The sequence below is a fragment of the Kogia breviceps genome, chromosome 20 (assembly GCF_026419965.1).
Source record: "Kogia breviceps isolate mKogBre1 chromosome 20, mKogBre1 haplotype 1, whole genome shotgun sequence".
Classification (NCBI taxonomy): Eukaryota; Metazoa; Chordata; class Mammalia; order Artiodactyla; family Physeteridae; genus Kogia; species Kogia breviceps.
In genome coordinates, this window is record NC_081329.1 from 27033137 (window position 1) to 27053300 (window position 20164).

Here is a 20164-nt window from a genome sequence, read left to right on the forward strand (position 1 = left end):
AGGGTGAATTCAACTCATGCTCCAAACGTCAAGACGTCACTCTCTGGGAAATCAGTGGGGCAGAGGTGAGGAGGTAGGGGTGGCATGGGGGAGGGAATCAAGAAAGTGGCCTTGTTCATGCGATTAGCTGAAGGTAACCACTGCCAAGGAAAAGGTGGCAGCCTGTCGCACTAGGCACAGGAAATTCAAATGATGTTCATCTGGTAAACACCATAGTCCCTTCCAGGCCAAAATATGGGGTATGTCATAGGGAAGGGTCAGAGATGTCCCAACCTCTGGAGGAGAAAGGGATTGGGACCCCTGGGCACCAGACAGTGTGACAGCAGCAGGAATCCAGGCAAGAGACCCTCATGGGTGAGAAACGCCGGTCACGCCCCCAAGAAAGGTTTTCCAAGAAGACAGAAGAAATTCTTATTGCACCCGTACGACACCACAGATACAAATCTTTGAAAGGTAGTGCCATTTTATTTAGTGTTGTAGGAAATTTCAGGTTACTTCTTAAAAACAAAAGCAAAGAAATTCAAAATTCCCAAAGTAACAAAGCAGAAAATAAGAATTCTATAATCCAAAGATGCTGGGTGAACTTTCAGTCAGAGGGAGGAAGAGGTCAAGTTAGCAGCTCACATGATAGATACTGAGAAACCACAGGGTTGAGGTTGGTGTGGAGGTTAAGCTTAATTGGAGGTTAAGCTCTCCGCCCGCCTAAGGCAACAGATCCTTCAGCCTTGAGGGACCATATGAAACACCCGGGCAAAGGGTTGACGTTTTTTTCCGGACGCTGACCTCCAACTGAAGTTCATCGCAAGGTGTTTGGTATTTCATCAGATGCTTCCCTGAAGTACTGACTGGTCTTCTGGGGGGTCAGCCAGGCAAGGCCAAGAAAGAGCTGCTCCTGTTTCTGCAGAGCACGGCCTCCTCCTAGGGCCCGTCAGTTTGGTGAGCATTTTCAGCAGCTAGAGGCTAATTCAGGCTCTCCTGGTATAGACGGCTGGGTGTAAGCCCTCAGACCCATGCCAGCTGCAGGAGCTCCAGCCCTCCAGTCCACCTGCCCCCGCAAACAGCTCAGAGCAGGCTCCAGCTTTCCTAGCTGAGTTCTCCCTCACAGTAGAGTCCTCAAGGACAGGTGTTAACCGGTGACCTTGAGAGGTGCAGGAATGCTACCTGTGGAATTTTTTTCCCAGCGGTGGTCGAAACCAGGCACCTTTGAAGTAGATTGTCCTTCATTCTCCGGAGTTCTCGAGTGGCATACAGAGCAGAGGAATTTGCTCCTCCACCCAGACGTTTCTCTCAAACAGAGACCGGGTCCCATCTCCGAGGTCCTAGCAGCAGATCTTTCCCCAACAACCAGCTCGCGGGAAGCACGCGGGTCTCCACAACAGCTCTTCCGAGGAGAAACCACTCAGCGCTCCCGCCACCCAGTGCACGTGGGTTTCCACCGTCAAAGTACATTGACATCAAGTAAAAAACATTGCAGAACAAATATATACACGTGCATTTGCAGAGTTCAAGCGAATATCCAGTTCTCTTTATAGGGGTGCACATAAACCTCATAGCACTACAAAAATACAAGTCATCTGAGAAGTTTACAGTGGTCCCCAGTACTGTAGGAGGGTATTAAATAAAAGAGCTATCGATAATTAAAAGCAAATTAGCTAAATCAAGTTACAGTATCATCCTTCAGATTAAAGTGCTCTGATATTAACTAACGTGGCCGCAAACGTGATCCTGGAAAGGGATTCCGCCGCCTATCATCTTGCCTCTTAACTTCAATATAACAAGAACGAACGCAGAAGAGCGTTCCATTTAATAACCGCTCTCATCTCAACCCCTGCCCACCCACATGGCCTGTGACATTCTTCCCCCAGGAGAGATGTTGGGATTTGATGAGATTCTGTCACAACTGGGAGAAAAAAAAATGAGTAAAACAGAAAACATTCCAATCCCAATATCAGGTTACTAACAACGAAATTACCTGAAGACTCTGAACTGGTGCTATTAGTTGAAAAGGGGACAAGTGTCCTAGTTTAAAAAAGAAAAAAAGCATGTTAATCTAGTTTTAAAAATACAGCCATCTAAAAATAGGTATCATCCTGCTCTTTACAATTCTATAACAAGGGGTGGGGGAGGGAAATGCCAAGAAGAGCTGCCAAGGGAACCAGGGAGCCAAGCGACGGCACTGGGGAGAGGGCCAGTGGGCGCCGCTGCAGTTGCTCCGTACCTGGTGGGACTGTGTTACAGCAAGTGCTTGGGTCCCCCGATCCCTAATCAAGGCACTGACTCGGTCACTCCAGCCAGCAGGGACCCTGCGACCACAAAAGGAGGGATTTTGACCAACTGCCCCAGTGCAAAGTGATTCTAATTCCCCTGGTCTACTTTCCGTACCTCCACAGACAGCCCCTCTCGGATGATAAAGAGCACACTTGAAGGCTACAGAGTCGTGGAGGCTGATGTTCGGAAAAGGCAGCTTGTTCCAAATCTCAGAGGTGCACTCGGAGGCGCACCCTAAGCTCTTCTGCTCCAGTCGAAAACAAAAGACCAAGTCCGAGGAGCTGTGTAGGTTTACATAGTATCAAAACTTAGCATCTGCAGCCAAAACGCCACGGCTGAGCTACCCAAAAGCCAAGAAAGTGTGTGCAACACGGCACCAATTGCCTGGTCCTTGTCAGCTCACCCTAAGCTTTAATGACTGGGGGAGACGTACTTTATTTTTTTTTAAGATTTTTTCCAAGATATGGTTTCTCCCTCCTAGTCCTATTGGCTTTTTTATTTGGGGGTGGTATCTTTTCTTTTTTAAAAAATTTCATTTATTTTTGTTTGTGTTGGGTCTCCGTTTCTGCACGGGGTCTTTCTCTAGTCGCGGCGAGCTGGGGCCACTCTTCCTCGCGGTGCGCGGGCCTCTCACTATGGCGGCCTCTCTTGTTGCGGAGCACAGGCTCCAGACGCGCAGGCTCAGTAGCTGTGGCTCACGGACCTAGTTGCTCCGCGGCATGTGGGATCCTCCCGGACCGGGGCTCGAACCCGTATCCCCCACATTAGCAGGCAGATTCTCAACTACTGCGCCACCAGGGAAGCCGGGAGACATACGTTAAAATCTCAATATTAAAGAAAGAAAACCCCAATGTTAAAAATACATCAACACCCCCAGCGCCATCTGAACCCCTGGGCCAGGATCAGATCTAATGACCACGTCTCCGGTCGGGCATAAAATATTTACAGCTTGGTTAAAGGCACAGTGGCATTTAAAAATAAAACCCTGGGAATGTCCAATAAAAGATTCATTGTAATAATTAACCTGGCTTCTGTGGGTGGGATTGACTCTTCCCAGATAAGGCGCGCGGGAGAGAGCGATTTGGAGCCTGGCCCCTGGCTCTCAGGCACACCGAGTCCTCGGCCTTGGGAGCAGGAGGAGACACGCGCACAGGAAAGTCTCAGTGCCGGAGGCAAGCGGTTCACATTTTTCCCGCTTTTCTGCCGACCTGAAAGGGAACCCGGAGGATGCTGGGGGTCTCTTCCATGACCCTGACCAGCAGGTTGTCGATGTAATCTTCCAGCTGGCGCACCTGACCCTCCTTCTTGCTTATCGTTTCCTTCTGTTTGAGGACAAGCTGGATCAGCTCGTCGTGGGTCAGCTGTGCATAAGCAAACTCGGGTTCCGAGGGCTTGTATTTCTTTGGAGAGGGGAGAAAAGTGATAAAGTCAGTCAAGGAGTCAAACATCTTAAAGAAATACAAAAGAGGTAGCTTTTAGTGACTGAGCCTGTGATCTGAGTCTCCTGGGAATTCGTCTTTGATTTCGGTAGAAAACTGATGAGGGATGAACTTTTCTGTGAAAGGGCCAGAGTTAGTATTTCAGGCTGCGCAGGCCACAGGTGGCCTCGGCTGCATGTTCGTCTTTGTGGTTCGGTTTGGTGTTTTGTTTTATGACCTATTAAAAATGTACAAACTGTACCCAGCTCACAGGCTGCAGACCCCCGGACTAGACTCTTGGCTTGGGGTTTAGAGATGTAATGACTGGTGGCCTGTGAACCCTGGAGCTGGCACAACCGGATATCCAAGTGGAGCTGAGCCCCAATCTGAGGTGACCTGTGAAGAAACCCTAGTGGCAGACGGTGCGGGAGGCGACACTGTCCTCCCAAGACAACACGTGGCCGTTCATCCCGGGAGGTCTGCTGCTGCCTCGACTGTGCGCAGGAGATCTGGTGACTAGGAGGGTGCACTGGGAGACCCCGCTGTAAGTCATTCCCCAAACCTATGCAGAGTCAAAGCCAGGGGCCACCATCACAGCCATTGATGGCGCCCCCACTCTAGGTACAGTGGCTGAGCGGCCCCGTCCTGACCAGAGCGGGAGCCCCGAGGAGTTACATTTACCATCTGGGATGATTGGAGGCTGACTGCAAACTGCCCAGGCCCCAGCCACGAGGAAACGCAAGATAAGGATTATATAAAGTAACACACTGTACCAAGTCTCTAGTGAGAGGGGGAAAAAACCCCAAAGCTAACTTTTCCTGATATCTGTGGCTCAGATTCATAAGTTTAAAGAGATGAGGTCACGGGGCAACCTCAAGACAGTTTTGCCGGCGGGAGGTAATCATGGTTTCACAGTCATGAGGGTCTAACCACTTCACCGAGGAAGGCTCAGAACCACCTGCTTCAAGAAGCAGCTGTGTCCAGAGCAGGCTCAACCCTGACACGACACAAGAGAAGGCCCTGTTCGGTCCAGTGATGCAAGCTGCCCGCACACTGGCCAGAATCCCGAAAGAAACCCCGTCCCCCTTGTCCTGGCTACAAAGAACAGCACGATGATGGCACCACTAGCTTAGAAACGTGCCTGACACTTTCAGATAGGGTGTGTCTGTTTACATATCCTATCAAGGAAAAAAGTAGTCTTTGTAAACAATAGCCAAGAATACATCCTCAAGGGGTTTCAGATTATACCTCTTGTCACAGAAGGATTATATTTATTCAAAGATATTGATTACATAAGATGCTCTGCAAGAGAGTTTGGGAGAGAGAAAGAAGCAGCAGTTGACACCTGGAGGGAAGGGCAGGCAGGTGCTCCTCGAGAGGAGGGGCCAGGTCCCCACAATGTCTGACACACCTGGGGCTTCACCTGAGTGTCGGGGTCCAGAGAGATATGACATGTTCCAGCTGCTGAACAAACAAGAGACCATTGCTACATGGGTGATCAGGGCAAGCTGCAAAGATGGAGTAACCTCTGAACCAGACCCTGGAGATGAATTAAAATTAATTTCCCCCCCAAATAACAGGATTTTGTTTTGAATTATAAAAGGAATATTTACTTATTATAGAAAATCGCACATCCAGAAGAGGGAAAAAATTATTACCCATAACTCCAACACCTAACATTTGGGTCTCTTTCTTTCTTATTCTTCCTGTTTTTTTGTTTTGTTTGTGGGATTTTTGTTGTTGTTTTTTTTTAATCTAGTTTGGTTTATTTTTTATTTTATTTTATTTTATTTTTTGTGGTACGCGGGCCTCTCACTGTTGTGGCCTGTCCCGTTGCGGAGCACAGGGTCCGGATGCACAGGCTCAGTGGCCATGGCTCACGGGCCCAGCCGCTCCGCGGCATGTGAGATCTTCCCGGACTGGGGCACGAACCCGTGTCCCCTGCATTAGCAGGCGGACTCTCAACCACTGTGCCACCAGGGAAGCCCAGGTTTATTTGTTTTTGTTTATATGTTTGTTTGTTGCACTGCACAGGCTTGTGGGATCTTAGTTCCCTGACCAGGGATTGAACCCGGGGCCCCTGCAATGAAACTGTCAAGTCCTAACCACTGGACTGCCAGGGAATTCCCTTCCTGGGTTTCCTTTATGATATGTTTTACAACTTTAGCATCATACAAAATCAAGTTTTATAGCTTTTGAAAATTATTATTTTGTGAGCATTATCCCATCATTAAACTTTAGAAAAATTCCTTTTTAAATAGATTTTCTTTGCTTATTTATTTTATTTATTTATTTATTTATTTAATTTTTGGCTGTGTTGGGTCTTCGTTGCTGCGCACGGGCTTTCTCTAGTTGCGGTGAGCAGGGGCTACTTTTTGTTGCAGTGCACGGGCTTCTCATTGTGGTGGCTTCTCTTGTTGTGGGGCGCGGGCTCTAGGCACACAGCCTCAGGAGTTGTGGCACGCAGGCTCAGTAGTTGTGGCTCGCGGGCCCTAGAGCACAGGCTCAGTAATTGTGGCGCATGGGCTTAGTTGCTCTGCGGACCAATCTTCCCAGACCAGGGCTCGAACCCGTGTCCCCTGCATTGGCAGGCGGATTCTTAACCACTGCGCCACCAGGGAAGTCCTAAATGGATGTTTTGAATTTCATTATATTTTAACCATCTCTCTGTTGCTGTATATTTAGGTTGGTTTCAATTTTCACAATTATATAATAACATTTAGTTAAATGTGTGACCATAAATCTTTGGTCATATCCCTAAATGTTTCCTTAAGACAAATGCATAGAACTGAAAAGGCATGCAAACTTAAGGTACTTCCTACAAACTGTCAAACAGCTCTTCGATTTGGATTCTGCAATCTAAAGAGGAAACTACACAGGATTTTGAAATCATTAGAAGTTCCTATTCATGTGATGACTAAAAAAATTAAAAAGCAATCCAGCAATTACAGAAAGTGAGTAATGGCCATGGAGAGGAAGAGGTGCAAAGAAAATACCCATTAATTCAAGAAACAATAGTGCCCAGTGTCACACATTTCCTTCCAGGATTTTTACATTGGATTTTTCCCGCATAGCTGAACCAATAATGACGTACATTCAAATTTGTATCCAACTGTTCCCATACAATATGACAGATGATTTTTGGATCTAGTTGGCTGTATTATTTTTAAATGGAAGTGTGGAAGCCACCTGAATAAATAATACATACCTAGTTTTAATCATCTATCAAAGATGGCGGCCCTAAAACAATAACAACAACAACGAAAAGCCATTGTAGTAATGATTCAGCTGGCTTTTCGTAACCTTAGCAATGCAATTTCTTTTCCTAACCTCTCTCTCACTTTGCAACATTCCAAAGAGTAGCTGTTCTTATAAGCACTGTTTATGCCTTAGTACAAAGCGTCCATTCTACGGTCGGCCAATAGCCGTCTCCAGGAACCTTTCCATGTTTACTCAGAGTAGTTACCAGGTATGGTCCAGGACCAACAGCTTTGTTGCATCCAGGCCGGGGGGCAGCAGCGGAACTTACAAATCATGAGTAGAATAAGCAGCCGTTGCCTTTGTTTTAAGGCAAGTTACTCTCAGTCAGGGCCCGGAGATAAGCCCCTGGTTAAATGAGCTTTGAAGAGTAAGCAGAATGCGAACCAGGGGTCTTGCTCACTTCCCGAAAGCTAGGTGTTTGCTTCTCTTCGGAGCCAAGCTGCATGCCACAGTAAATGGAAAAGGGGACAGGGCGAGGGGGGTGCTAAATGACTCTAGTTTTCGTGATCGTCCCTTTCATGCTGTTCTTTTGCCCAGTTTCCCGGTAAGTATCATTAACTCCAAGAGGACAAGTGCTGCCCCTTCTACACAACTACAGAAGCCAGCCAGGCTGAGCTGGCAAAGGTAGGGTCCACCTTTAGGCTTTGGGCTAAAACACCGTAGGTACACAGTTCTGGCTACAGCTGATCATTTTGAGAATGATGCTTAACAGTGATGCCCCGTCAGCATGGACAACGGGGAAGAGAAGGCAAGATGGCCAGAAGATGCTAACTTGTTTTCAGCAGCAGTTCGTTATTACTACTGAGCCTCTCGACCCCAAAATCTCCAGCTTTCAGTGTACCTTCAGCCCAGCCCCTGGAGGTAAAGGGGCAACAGAGCCAGAGGTATCAGCCACCGCCTAGCACTTACAAAACGCTTGCAGGAGTGAAGGAGACGTAAGCAAAAGTTTTATTTTAAAAACACAAAAACTATTTGACGTCCTGGAGTCCCTGGGACCGTAAAGTCTATGACTGAATGAAACTTCTAGATGCTTGCAGTAAAATACAAATAAAGTTTATGTCTCCCAACTGCGATCCCCAGCGGTGGGTTAGGAAATTCCTGTCCACGTGTCTGAAACGTAACACATCTGAATCCCTCTGATTTTAGAATCAGAAAGGGCAGGATGAAGATACTCTCCAGCAGAGATCATCTGGGGGGGGGCACTGGTTTTGGTTTTAAGGGGAGGAGCTGGGTTTTTTAGTGTTAGCCACTCAAGCTTTTTAAAGAGCAGAGATCTTCTCATCCAGCAATAGTCTGCCTGGAAATTTAGCTTACGGAAATCACGTACAAGAAGGGAAAAGTTCTATGCGAGAAATTATTGATGACAGTGTTACTCATATTGAAAAATAGAAAACAAGCTAAATATCCACTAACAGGGGAGTGAGTAAGTAAAGACTGGCATAACCGTTTCAAAGAATAATTAAGTAGCAACATGCAAAAGTGTTTACAATATGATACTCAGTGCAAAAGAGGATTTCAGAGTGTTTCCACGCAGGTGATGGAGCTGGAGGGCCATCATTTTGCTACCAGCGTGTCCCTTAGCGGACGCTGAGGCCTGCGGGCTGAAGGCTGATAAGGGGCAGGAGGCTTACACGGTCTGAAATGAATTCCCCACACATTTCTTACTAACTGTAAAGGGGAAAACGAGCAACTTTGCACTGGACAGCCTGGCGGACACCACCTAACCTGAGTCATCAGAGTTAACACCCCACTAACAGGACAGGCTGGAGTCACGGGCTCTTTGCACAATGCACCGGAAAGGGCAACGTTATTTCTCTAGTTAATTCCTGCCGGGAATGCCCAGCCTCGACCAAACCGCATGGAGACATCAGACAAATCCAAACTGAGGAAAGTTCTCCCAAACGACTGACTGAAACTCTGAAAAAGGTCAATGTCTTGAAAGACAAAAGAGGCCAAGGAACTATTCCAGAATAAGGGAGACTCCCCAGATGAGATAACAGAGTGACCCTGGACCGGAGAACGAACAGACAAGAAAGGGTGCTACTGGGAAAACTGGTGAAGGTGAAATACAGACCGCAGATGAGAAAGTAGCAAGGCGTCCATGTTAAATTTCTTCATTTTGATAAACACCTTCATTCTTAGGAATTACACACTTAAGCATTTAGGGGTAAAAGGAGCATGACGTGTGCAGCTTACTCTCAAATAATTCAGAAAAAAATATATACGTAGCTACAAAGAGAGAACGGAGTAGGAGAGGGTGAGGATGATAGAGCAAATCTGGTGAAATGTCAACAGTGGGTCAATTGGGATGAAAGTATACAGGAGCTCTTTGTGTTATTCTTGCAACTTCTTTAAAGTTTGAAATTACTTCAGAATAAAGTTACAAAAAAGTCTATCTGTGCAAGGATGACAACTGCGAGAATTTTATATTCTTGCCAAAAGAAAGGACATGTGGGAAAAATGAGAATATCTGATTTGCATGGGCTGGAGGGTGGGTGACATTTCCTTCTCATTAAAAAAGAGTACTGGTGTCAATCATGTTGCTTGACACACACAACAAAATCCAACGACAGCCAAAGAACTATGAGGGGAAAAGTAAGTATCCCATGGAAAGCGTAGGGGCTTCCAAAGATCATCCAAAGACCGAGACGTGTGGTTAAGTCACCCCTGGCGTTACCGCTGCCCTGGGAGATGTATGTCATGGTGACTCTGACAGCGGGTTTTCTAGAGCCCTAACTAACCTGCCTCCTTCTGGAGAAGACATACCTTAATCATGGCTTCGTGGACCAAGTTCTCACTGATGATGGTGGCAGTTCCCAAGCTGGAGAGAGTGACCTTGGTGGCTGCCGTGTTCATCGGCTTCACGGGATGAAGTCTAAAGAGAAGGGGAAAAGGACACTTAGCTGTTTCCTTAGACGTTTACATCACGGCAGAACCGGAGGAACCGAGGGACTGCCTCTCTCAGGCGTGGCCGCCAACGAGAGAGGTGACAGGGGAATGGGGGTGACATGTGTGCTCACGCCTGCAGTCCCGCACGTGTCGATGCTCCTTCAGAAAGGAAAGCAGTCAGCGCGAGGCAGCCACGCGCACGCCAACAGGGCACCGCTCCCGGCCACGTGTCCTGACCTTCTCACAGGACCCTTGGCCTCGTTATCAACGTCAGGAGAACATAAAAGACGGTCTCCTATTCTCAGAGGCAGCTGCAGCCTAGGACTCCACGGTGGGAGTCCCCGCAGAGCCCTCTGCGCCCCAAGGGGGAGGAAAGAGCTCAGAACAAACAGGCCAGCATCCCATCGGGCGCTGCTCAAAGTAAGCTGTCCGCACTGCTGGGCCGCACTGCTCAATCTCAGCTGGTTTCCGAGACTAGGAAATAAGATACGGCTCCCGATGTTTCTCTGCAAGGAGAGCTCCAAATCAGACCGTGCAGGACAATTCCGAATCTATCTCTGAGGACAGCTGCTACTCTGTTCTTGCTACAAACGCAGGGGTGCCTGGCGCTGCTCCCGACCCAGGACGCAGCCCTTCCGGCAACACAGGCGGACGCACCGTCAGAACAGCTCTGCGGTGAGCAAGCCCTGGCGTCTGGAGACAAGAAGCAAAGGGGGCACGGCTTACACTCACGAGGACAGTCGTCCCCCGGCTCTCACCTGTGCTTGGCCGACCCGCTTCCAGCGCTTGGCTGAGCCGAGACTGGCTGTGTGTCTGAGGGTGAGACCCAGGCCTGAAGAAGCGGCTTCCTCTTGCCAGAATTTTCCACTTTACCCGCGGAGCCCTCGACTGCTGCTTTTTTTTGAGATTCTGCGGTACTGGTGTGGTGGGTGTCAGAGTGTGCAGAGGTGGGAAAAGAGCGTGTGGCAGGAAAGGGCTCAGAGAAGGGGGGGCCGGACACAAGGGAATCCAGGGCTGTGGCTGGAGGCTGACCCGGCCTCCCATCTCCCACTGGTTTTGCCTCCCCGCTGTCACCGGGGCCCGGCGACTGTGGTTCCTGAACCGCCAAGGCTGTGGTCCGCTCTGCAGGAGCGGGGGCAGCTGCTCTGGGCGCGCGTAGGCCCCCTGCTGACCCGCCAGCCTCCCCGCTGGGCGCCCTCTCCGGCTCAGCACGGGCGGGCCACGTGCTCGGGGAAGAAGCCCCTCCTCCCAGAGCTGCCACCGGGGCCACCCCTCTGTCCTCTTCAAGCTGATCTCCTCTCTCGTCTTCCGAAGCAACTTCGGGGATGGAAGGCAGGGTCAAGTCCAGATGGGCCAGGGCTGGGGGCTTTGCCTCGCAGGCGGACTGAAGGCCGTGCAGGGGGTCAGCCAGCAGACCCTCGTGGTCACTGGCTTTGCTCTGGTTCTGCGCCATCCGGGTGTCGTCTCCCTGCCTCCTGAGAAGGGGACCGTCTCTCCCCGAGCTGGCCGCACGCGTGGGGCCCCCCGAGAAGCTCCCCTTGGAGGACGGGCAGGGAGGGCGAGCCGCCGGGGCAGCGGGTCGGGGTCCAGCCACAGCCGTGCCCTCCTGGGAGTCTCCCGTGTCCCACGCATTTCCGGGGGCGGCCCCTTGGGGCGTCAGCTCCTGGGGGTCACCTCTGTCCCCGCGGACCAGCACAGGGGCCTCCTCCCCCGCCTCTTCCATAGAGAGCTGCTCGGAAAACAACACCTGCCCCTCGATTTCCTTCCTGCCCTCACAGGCATCCGGGCCCATCTCTTCGTGTCCCTGCATTGCAGAGTCAAGTGGAGGCACCGACCCGCCCACGGGGACGGGGGGCACCGCTTCCTTAACTGCAGGACTCATCCCGCCACCCCCACCTGCATCCCCCACGGGAGACCTCGATGGACCCGCAGAGCCTGAGGCTCCCCCCCTCGGGGTCTCCCCGGCAGGCCTGCCCATCCCGCCGCCTCTGAGCGCAGTGGCGGATGTTACTCCTCGGGCCTCGACAGATGAAGGGACAGCGCCTTGTTGTTTTCCGGGGGGAGACCCCAGAAGCTCTTCTTCTCGCCCCACTTCAGGCTGCGTCCACAGGGGCTGTCCTGGCTCATCAGCGCTGGTCTTCCCCACTGGAGGGTCTTCCGTCCCTTTCCCCACTGGAATGGGTGTCTGTTTGGAAAGCGAGCCCACGGCACAAGGAACAGCACTTGGAACTTGTGTCAAACTCTCCTTCTCTAGCTCTGGTTCAAGGAGCGAAGGCGGTTCTTTAGGACTGGCTTCACCCACGCGTGTGGGAGGCCAGTGTTCAATGGCAGTGGATGTGGAAATGGGGGCCGCTACAGGAGGGGGGAAAGAGAAGGAGCCAGAAGGAGAGTCAGAGGACTGTGGCTCTGAATCACGCCCCAGTCTAGAAGGGACGGGTGTCTGACCAGAACTGGGAGGGAGAGCAGAGAAAACGAGAGGAGAGCGAGTGGAAGGAGGGAGCCTGGGTGCGGGCTGAGCCTCTGGAGACACTTCCAGTCTGCAAAAAGGACAAAATAAAAGCTGCACGTCAGTTGCACATGCAGCATGAGAGGCAAAAGACATGTAAAAATACAGTCTTTCCAAAGGCGAGAACTCTTTTTTATATTGGGGGCAGTACCTTGAGACGTTAAAGAAGGAACACCAATACTTAATCCACAAAAGGCGCAGTTTTATCACCAAGTACATCTGCCACAGAAAGGACTGTTGCAATAGAAACAGAAAGATCCAGGTAGAGCAACAGCCTGCAGTCTCTTCTGGTGATAAAGAAAAAGCACCTAAAAAGTGCAAAGCCATAAAAGGTGCACCACAAAGCAAGAGGCAGATTTTGAAGAGGAATACTGTGTGTGTGTGTGTGTGTGTGTGTGTGTGTGTGTGTGTGTGTGTGTGTGTGTGTGTGTGTGTGTGTGTTTGAGTGTGTGTGTGTGTGTGTGTGTCTGTGAAATCAAAGTAGGCAGAATCTCAAAAAAAAGTCTCTTTTTTCAGGAATATCGTGACTGTGAATGTGAGTCATGCTGAGAAGCAGAACACCCAGCTCGTGAGACAACGCGCAGAGGAGACACACAGAGAGCCCTCCCAGGCACACTTGACAGTGGACCAAGGGTCTCTCGTGCCAGCAAACCCACACCGAAGTGCAAGGAGGAGAGATGACGCCTGCCTCAAAGGGAACTCACGGGAAGAACCTACTAAACCCTGGTCTGCACGTACCACCACCGAAACCCGGTGTTGCTCCCAGACCATGACACTCGGAATCTGATCCAAAACCAGGGCATTCCACTGTGCTCTGCTTATCTCACTGAGATGGACAGACCAGTTCTAGGTGCTTTCGCCAGAAGCAAAAATGTGTGCAGAGAAAACGTCGGGCGAGGGGCAGACCCCGCCTGCTGGCAGTGGCCCCGGGCTGGGGCACGTCACTGCCGTCTCTGCAGGTGGGCCAGGCCAGTGGCAGGGACTGGCTAAAAACAATTTCTGCAGGGACCACCACGGACCGACAAGCAAGGGCTGCTCTAACGTAGGCCTGGCTGCTGGGCCCCGGGGAGGGGCCGAGACTCACCGGGGTTTCACGGCTCTGGTCTGGGGAGCCCTGGGTGAGGGAACAGGTGGTGCTGGTGCAGCCCTGGGCTCCGGGTCAGCTTCTGGTTCTGGAATCTGCACGTCTTCAAAGGGGTTCAGAACGGCCGCAGCCTCTTTGTCCGATCTCTTCACAGGGTCGTCGACAGGCCCCGGCTGGTCCTCCCTGGCTTTGACCGCCACGGGCGTGCCTTCCCTCTCCTTCCCGGGGACGGCCGGCGGGCTTTCGCCTTCACTGCCCTTGGCCGCGTCCTTCTTCCCGGTCACCAGGGAGAGCAGAGAGGACTTCCTGTTCTCCTGTTTCTTGCTCTCTTTGGTTTCCTTTGCAGCCTCCAAGGTCGCCAGAGCCGCGTTCTCCCGAAGGTCCCCGCTGACCAGCCGCTGGTAGGATGGCAGGGACATGGACTTGAGAGAGTCCTTTGTGGAAGAGTCGGAAGGCACTGCACCTCCTTCCCCAGGCTCCTTCAAAGGTCGAGAGGCCAGGTTTTCTGTAGATGAGAACAAATGCCTCTTCCTGAGGCCCTGGGGGGACGGCGAGGAGGACGGGGAGCCGTCCTTGGTCTCGCTCTTGGCTTCGGGCTGCTCCACGTAGACATGGTTCCCGTTGATACAAACATTCGAGCGGGAAAGGATGTCATTCTTAGACCGAAGGCCTCCCAGGAAGGAGAGTCCTTCCTTCTTGGGGGGGTTGAAGTGGATCTGGTTCAGCTGCTTAGGATCCACACTTGCCGTTCCCTTGTGAGACGAGACTGTGGGAGAAGAACCAAGAACCAAGGGAGTGAGAAGCTAAGGGAATGGTTCGCCACGCAGGGGGGCGGGGGGCGGGGCTTCTGTCCTCCCGCATCTGAGCGCATTTCTGGTTGTCACAGCTGGCTGGGGTGTGCTACCGGCACCTAGCAGGTGGAGGCCAGGGCGCTGCTAAAGATGCTACAGAGTACAGGGAGGCTCCCACAACAAAACAGTTATCCTCCCAAACTGTCGGTGGTGCTGAGGTCGAGAAACCGTGCATGGAAGCAAGGAAAAGGGCAGCGCTCTTGGTCGAGGTGCAGAATCTGGCCTATAATAGGGATCTGGTCACTGAGACTGAATTTCAAAATACCCAGTTAATTCAGAGTTAATGGAACTGGATTCCTCAGCTTTCATTAGGAATGTATTCCATGAGAGCGCAGTATAAGTACCCAACGAGTTAATGAAACATCACAATTACTGGAAGGTTCCATGGTTTTATCCTTAATTCAAAAGAGAAACTCTGCCTGCATTCATTCTGTTAGCCCCGAAAGCTTGTACTAATGTAGGTCAGTTATAGAGCCAGACGTTCTGGAAAAGGAATCCGCACCTTCCCAGAAACCAGAGGGCTTAGAAATAGAGAAGGCTTCCTAACCAAGGTCACCCCTCGCCATCACCGCCACCGTGACCAGCACGAGCAGCTCCAGCGCCAGCGCCACCAGTAAAAGCACCATCACCACTGCCCCCGCCAACCCCTCTACCAGCACCACCGTCACTGTAATAACTGAGGAGCTGAATTAAAATCTTCCTCCTAAGATGTGCTCGTCTCCTCTCTCCCAAAGCAAAGTAGGCTGAGCTGAGGGAGAAGGGCCGGGTAAGAAGGAAGAGGAGGCCACTCACCGTCCGAGGCAGAGGAGGACTTGTCCTCGTCATTGTCTCCGTCCTCCCACCGGGACTGAAAGTCTCCAGGATGAAGCAGCACTTTGTCTGACTTCGCAGGCGGCAGGACAGACATGGACTGGGAAAGCGGTGCTCTCTGCAGATTGGACCTGGAAAACAAGGCCTTGAGCTTTGACCTCTTCTTCTTGTCTTTCGAAGGAGACTCGTCATCGTCATCGCTGTCAGCCGAGGGCGTCACGCTGGGGATGATGGCTGAAACGGTATCTGACGCTCTGTCCTTATTCTTCCCCTTGATCTTGTCCTTCAGTTTCCCAAATGGGTTCCGAGACTTGTCTTTCATGGAAAGGTCAAACATGCTAGCGGTCATGTTGTTTCTCATAAACTGGATGTCAACCTCAATTTCTCCTCGTTCTTTATTCTTCTTCCCCGGTTTCGATTTCAAGGTATACCACCTACGAGGAGAAAGGATGAGAGGTTACCTTTGAATGGAAGTGCCTAAAACAATGTTCACAGTCCCAGTTACCTGGCCTCTCCTCTCTGCTATTACCAGCCTTGTATACAAACCCTGTGTTCTCTTCTTTGGGGAGTGAGGGGTGCAGTGGGGGAGGGCAGAACTTGCAGTTTTATTTCTGAGAAGACACCCTCTAGGCAAAGATAGGATCTGATTCTGTACTTAGTGTAAGGTCACCTAAAATCTTGATTCGGTAAAGAGCTATTTCTAAGAATAAAGTAAACATTCCATCAAATCACTTCCTGTGACTTTCTCCTTCAAAGGGGTAAAAATGCAAAGATCACATACAAACAGTTACGCGGGTAGAGTGCAAATTTGCAAGAGAATCTCAGAGAAATGCAAGGGTTTGTAGAAGAGTCCCTGGCAGGGAGTAACAGAAACTATAAGACAGAGTAAAAGAGATTTGTTAAAGAAAAAAAAAAAAAGAGCGAAATAAGCCAGTCACAAAGTGACAAATATTGTATGAATCCACTGATGTGAGGCCCCTAGAAGAGCCAAGTTCAGAGACAGAAAGGAGAATGGTGGTCACCAGGGCCTGCGGGGGAGGGAGGGGCAGGGTGACCTGGGAGTGTCAGTTGGGAAAATAAAAGTTGTGGAGTTGGTCGGTGGTGATGGTTGCATAAAAATGTGAAATCACTTAATGCCACAGAACTGTGCGCTTAAAAATGGTTAAAATGGTCACTGTTGTTATATGTATTTTACCACGATGAGAAAGAACGAGAAACTGAGAGGAGGCATTCATCCCCACCTTAATAACCAGAAAAAGGAATATTCCAAGCATGATTCAAGAATTTCACTTGGTCATTTGCACTACACTTCACGATATGGCAAATGATATTATTTCAGCCCGACTCCATTGAAAGATGAACTTCAGAGAAGGGGTGAACCAGAAGAATGTGAGCCCGTCGAGTGGCGCGAGCTCCGCAGAACAAACAACTCCAAAAACAGGGCTGACCACAGCTGCCCCCGGGGTCACCCTCACAGCTGCCCCCGGGGTCACCCTCGCATGCCCAGAACCACAGTCTGATGTTCTTTTCGGTGACCTATTTAAGAGCTGAGGGCTGTGGACTTTAAGGAAATGATGGCTTTGCCCAAGTAAACACAATTTCCTCTTTCACCTTCAGCCTGTCCTGCTCCCAGGGCAGACTGTGCCCCCCCACTATCTTAGCTCATTCAACACTTAAAGGGGCAGAGAGAGGCGGAAACACTTGGAAACGTCCTCCTCTAGGTCTCACGAGAATGACATGAAGTGGACAGCATACCCACTTTACAGATAAGGAAATTGAGGCTCACAAGTTAGGTAACTGGCACAAGGCCTTGCAACTGCTGAAAGGCATGGTCAGGACTCTGAACCAGCTCTACAATTTGCCCAAAGCTTTCTCCTACACCAAGATTCCAGGTTGGCACTCCCTCTGAACTCATCTTTGCTGAGCCGTCTTTTACAACACATAGAAAAGAGGGCTGAAATTTAAATTCTTTTTGAGGAAGGCTTAAGCTTGCAATTTTTTTTTTTTTTTTTTTTTTTTTTTTTCAGTACGCGGGCCTCTCACTGTTGTGGCCTCTCCCATTGAGGAGCACAGGCTCCGGACGCGCAGGCTCAGCGGCCATGGCTCACGGGCCCAGCCGCTCTGTGACACGTGGGATCTTCCCGGACCGGGGCACGAACCCGCGTCCCCTGCATCGGCAGGCGGATTCTCAACCACTGCGCCACCAGGGAAGCCCTAAGCTTCCAATTTAAATGTCCTGAGATGAAAGAAGAGAAGGGGGAAAGAAAGCCCCCATAGCTGGCATCAGCCATAAATCATAGGGCTGCACATAAAGTTCAGATATAACGTCATCAAGAAGGACTTACACTGGATTAACAAAATACAGCCAAGATCTGGGAAAATGACATGAGCTACGATTCTGGACCTTTAGAAGAAATCTTTTATAATTTTTAAAACTACTGTCCACAGCTGGAGGAGGAGGAAGACGCAAGGTCTTTACAGACAGCCTCACCCTGCCAGCCAGCCCTGTCCTCCCAACACATTTTCCACGGCAGGCGGGGAACAGTTTGCGTATTTGTCATTTAGATGTTGAGAGGATTATTTGTATCTTTCTCTTCTGACAGTCATGTGCTAAATGGTAGCCTTGGTGATGAGGGGTGCTTAGCTTTTGTAAATACCAAGGGTAGGCACCTGAAAAGGGTAAGTTGCTGAGAGCTGAGTGTGGAGGCTCAGATGACCACACCAGCCACAAGCAGAGAGCCTCACCTCTCCACCCAGGGCCTTCTCCCAGCTCTTCCTCCTCTCTATTCACCCTCCCAGGGGACGCAAAGGCTCCCGACCTTCAAAGAATACCACTTGCCAGCTCCCTGAACGGGGCCGCCTTCCCCAAAGTATCAGCGCCTAAGTCTGTTTACTTTGAGCGAAGCTGCAACCAACTCTAGGATCCTCCCTGAGGGCCTATTATCACCTGATGCTCAGGTTCAGTCCCTGGGGACTAGAGTGGGATTTGTTTTGGAAACTTCTAACACCACCAGGAGGTATGAACAGGGACTTCAACAGTTCCTGTCGCTTATTTTCACACGCAAACCTAAAACCAAAGACCAGGTAGCCAAGAACAGCCACAGGGCTACTTAAGGACGAGAAAAGCAGACTGAATCGTAGGCAGGTAAGTAACCCCTGTGAGTCTGCTGGATTTATTAAAGCTGGAAAGGAAGACAGGAATTCTTCTAGCAATATTATCCTGATCATTAAATTCACACAGCTTAAGCAAGGGATCTTTGACACAAGTATAATTTGATAGTTCGTGAAACCAACGATCCATAAATGTCTCACCCTAAGAAATTCCAAAGCAGGACATATTTGTGGGTTCCAACATTTAAGCATTTGGTTCAGTTTATCAGTGTTTCTGTCCGTTTGATTTTCAGTGCACTTAATTCCAGCACCTCACGGAAGTAGTTCATATATAATCAGGTCCCAGGACAGCCACACAGCATGTGACGGCAGGGTGGCTGTGTCCCAGCACCACCATTCACGAAGGCCCAGAAAGCTTGAATTATCTCAGAAATCAGGGCTGGGTTTTCCCAGTACAAAGGGCAGAGTACAGAGAGAAAGCCATAATCCCAGTGTAGAAAGTTTATTTTTAGGCCCATATTCTAAAAAATCCTGCAACCTATCAAAAAAATGAAAAAGAAAAGGATCCCTTCTATAAGCAAATAGTCATTTTTCCTTATAATTAAAACTTAGCTCTTCCAAAATTAAAAGGATCTCTGAATACACAGAAAGTGACAAGAAATGTATATAAACTGTATTTTAAAGTAATAACATGCATAGGATAACAGTTCAAATCATACAAAATGGTACAGAATGAAAACTTTAATCTCCATGCCCCTCAGTCAAGTGAGGATCTTGGGAATAAACATACAAGCAAAAATGCATATTATCCAAACAGGCTTCCCTACAGTTTGGGAGTTTTTTGGTTTGGGGTTTTCTTGGTCAAACACAAGACAAGGCAAGAGCTAAAAGTATAGAAAAATTCATTTAAGTCTTCTACACTTTCAAAAAGATGCCTTATTAAGAGCAGCAAGGGAAAGAATGAATAAAAGTAAAAAAGCATGAACTGGGTATAGGAAGGAAAATATACAGGATGCAGGACACAGGGTCTGCTTCCTGAGTCGCCCAGCTGGGGAACTAGTGTCTGCACCCGCATTGTCAAATCTCCTGGGCTTTTTATTTATTTCGTTTCAATACATTTATTTATTTAATTTATTTATTTCTGGCTGCATTGGGTCTTCGTTGCTGTGCACGGGCTTTCTCTAGTTGTGGCGAGCGGGGGCTACTCTTCGTTATGGTGCGCGGGCTTCTCATTGCGGTGGCTTCTCTCGTTGCAGAGCACGGGCTCTAGGCGTGTAGGCTTCAGTAGTTGTGGCATGTGGGCTCAGTAATTGAGGCGCATGGGCTTAATTGCTCCGTGGCATGTGGGATCTTCCCGGACCGGGGGCTCAAACCTGTGTCCCCTGCATCAGCAGGCAGATTCTTAACCACGGAAGTCCTCTTGGGCTTTTTCAACACTCATTTTGAGAACAGCTAAAACCACCCAACCACGTCCAATTCTCAGGGCTGGTTTGCGTCAGAACGCAGGTTTCTCAATACAAGGAAAGCTGGTCCCAGGGGGCCTTCTATCGGAATGTGGGAGAGCGGGGGCAGTGTGGTTGCTGCTCTTGGGAAATGAAAGGTCTCACAGTGCATCCCTGCAGACGTGCGGGATTACACTTGTAAAGGACTGACTGGTACGCCTCAAAAATAACCTGTCAGCAGCTGAAGCAAACATGTTTTTCCTTTAAAACATTCCAGAGGGGTAGATACAGACAGAAAAAATGATGGCTTCAAAGATTCAAGACACAGAGAAACGATGGCTTCAAAGATTCGGTTCGGTTCATGTTTTTGCACGACAGGCATTGGAAACACAAAACGAAGAGGCCGGATTCTTCGCTGAAAAGCTTACGCACCAGTAGAGTGCTGGCTCACCAAACATCACAAAGCGTTTGTTACACTGGAACAACTGCTGCCTTTTCTTTCTGACTATGAAGTGTGAGAAAAT

General features: G+C 49.8%; 1 protein-coding gene across 2 annotated transcripts in view; it reads right to left on the bottom strand.

Annotated features, from left to right (window-relative positions):
- Positions 1-445: 445 nt before the first annotated feature.
- RAB11FIP1 (RAB11 family interacting protein 1) overlaps positions 446-20164 on the bottom strand; it is a 29651-nt gene continuing 9932 nt past the window's right edge. The window contains exons 2-6 of one of the 2 annotated variants that reach the window (XM_059049212.2): positions 15070-15521; positions 13427-14192; positions 10595-12373; positions 9714-9822; positions 446-3668 (exon numbers count right to left, since the gene is read on the bottom strand). In XM_059049212.2, coding sequence (XP_058905195.1) covers positions 3450-3668; positions 9714-9822; positions 10595-12373; positions 13427-14192; positions 15070-15521 — 3325 coding nt within the window. In that variant the 3' untranslated portion in view covers positions 446-3449. The remainder of the gene's footprint in view (positions 3669-9713; positions 9823-10594; positions 12374-13426; positions 14193-15069; positions 15522-20164) is intronic. The other variant, XM_059049213.2, reaches the window with a different exon arrangement.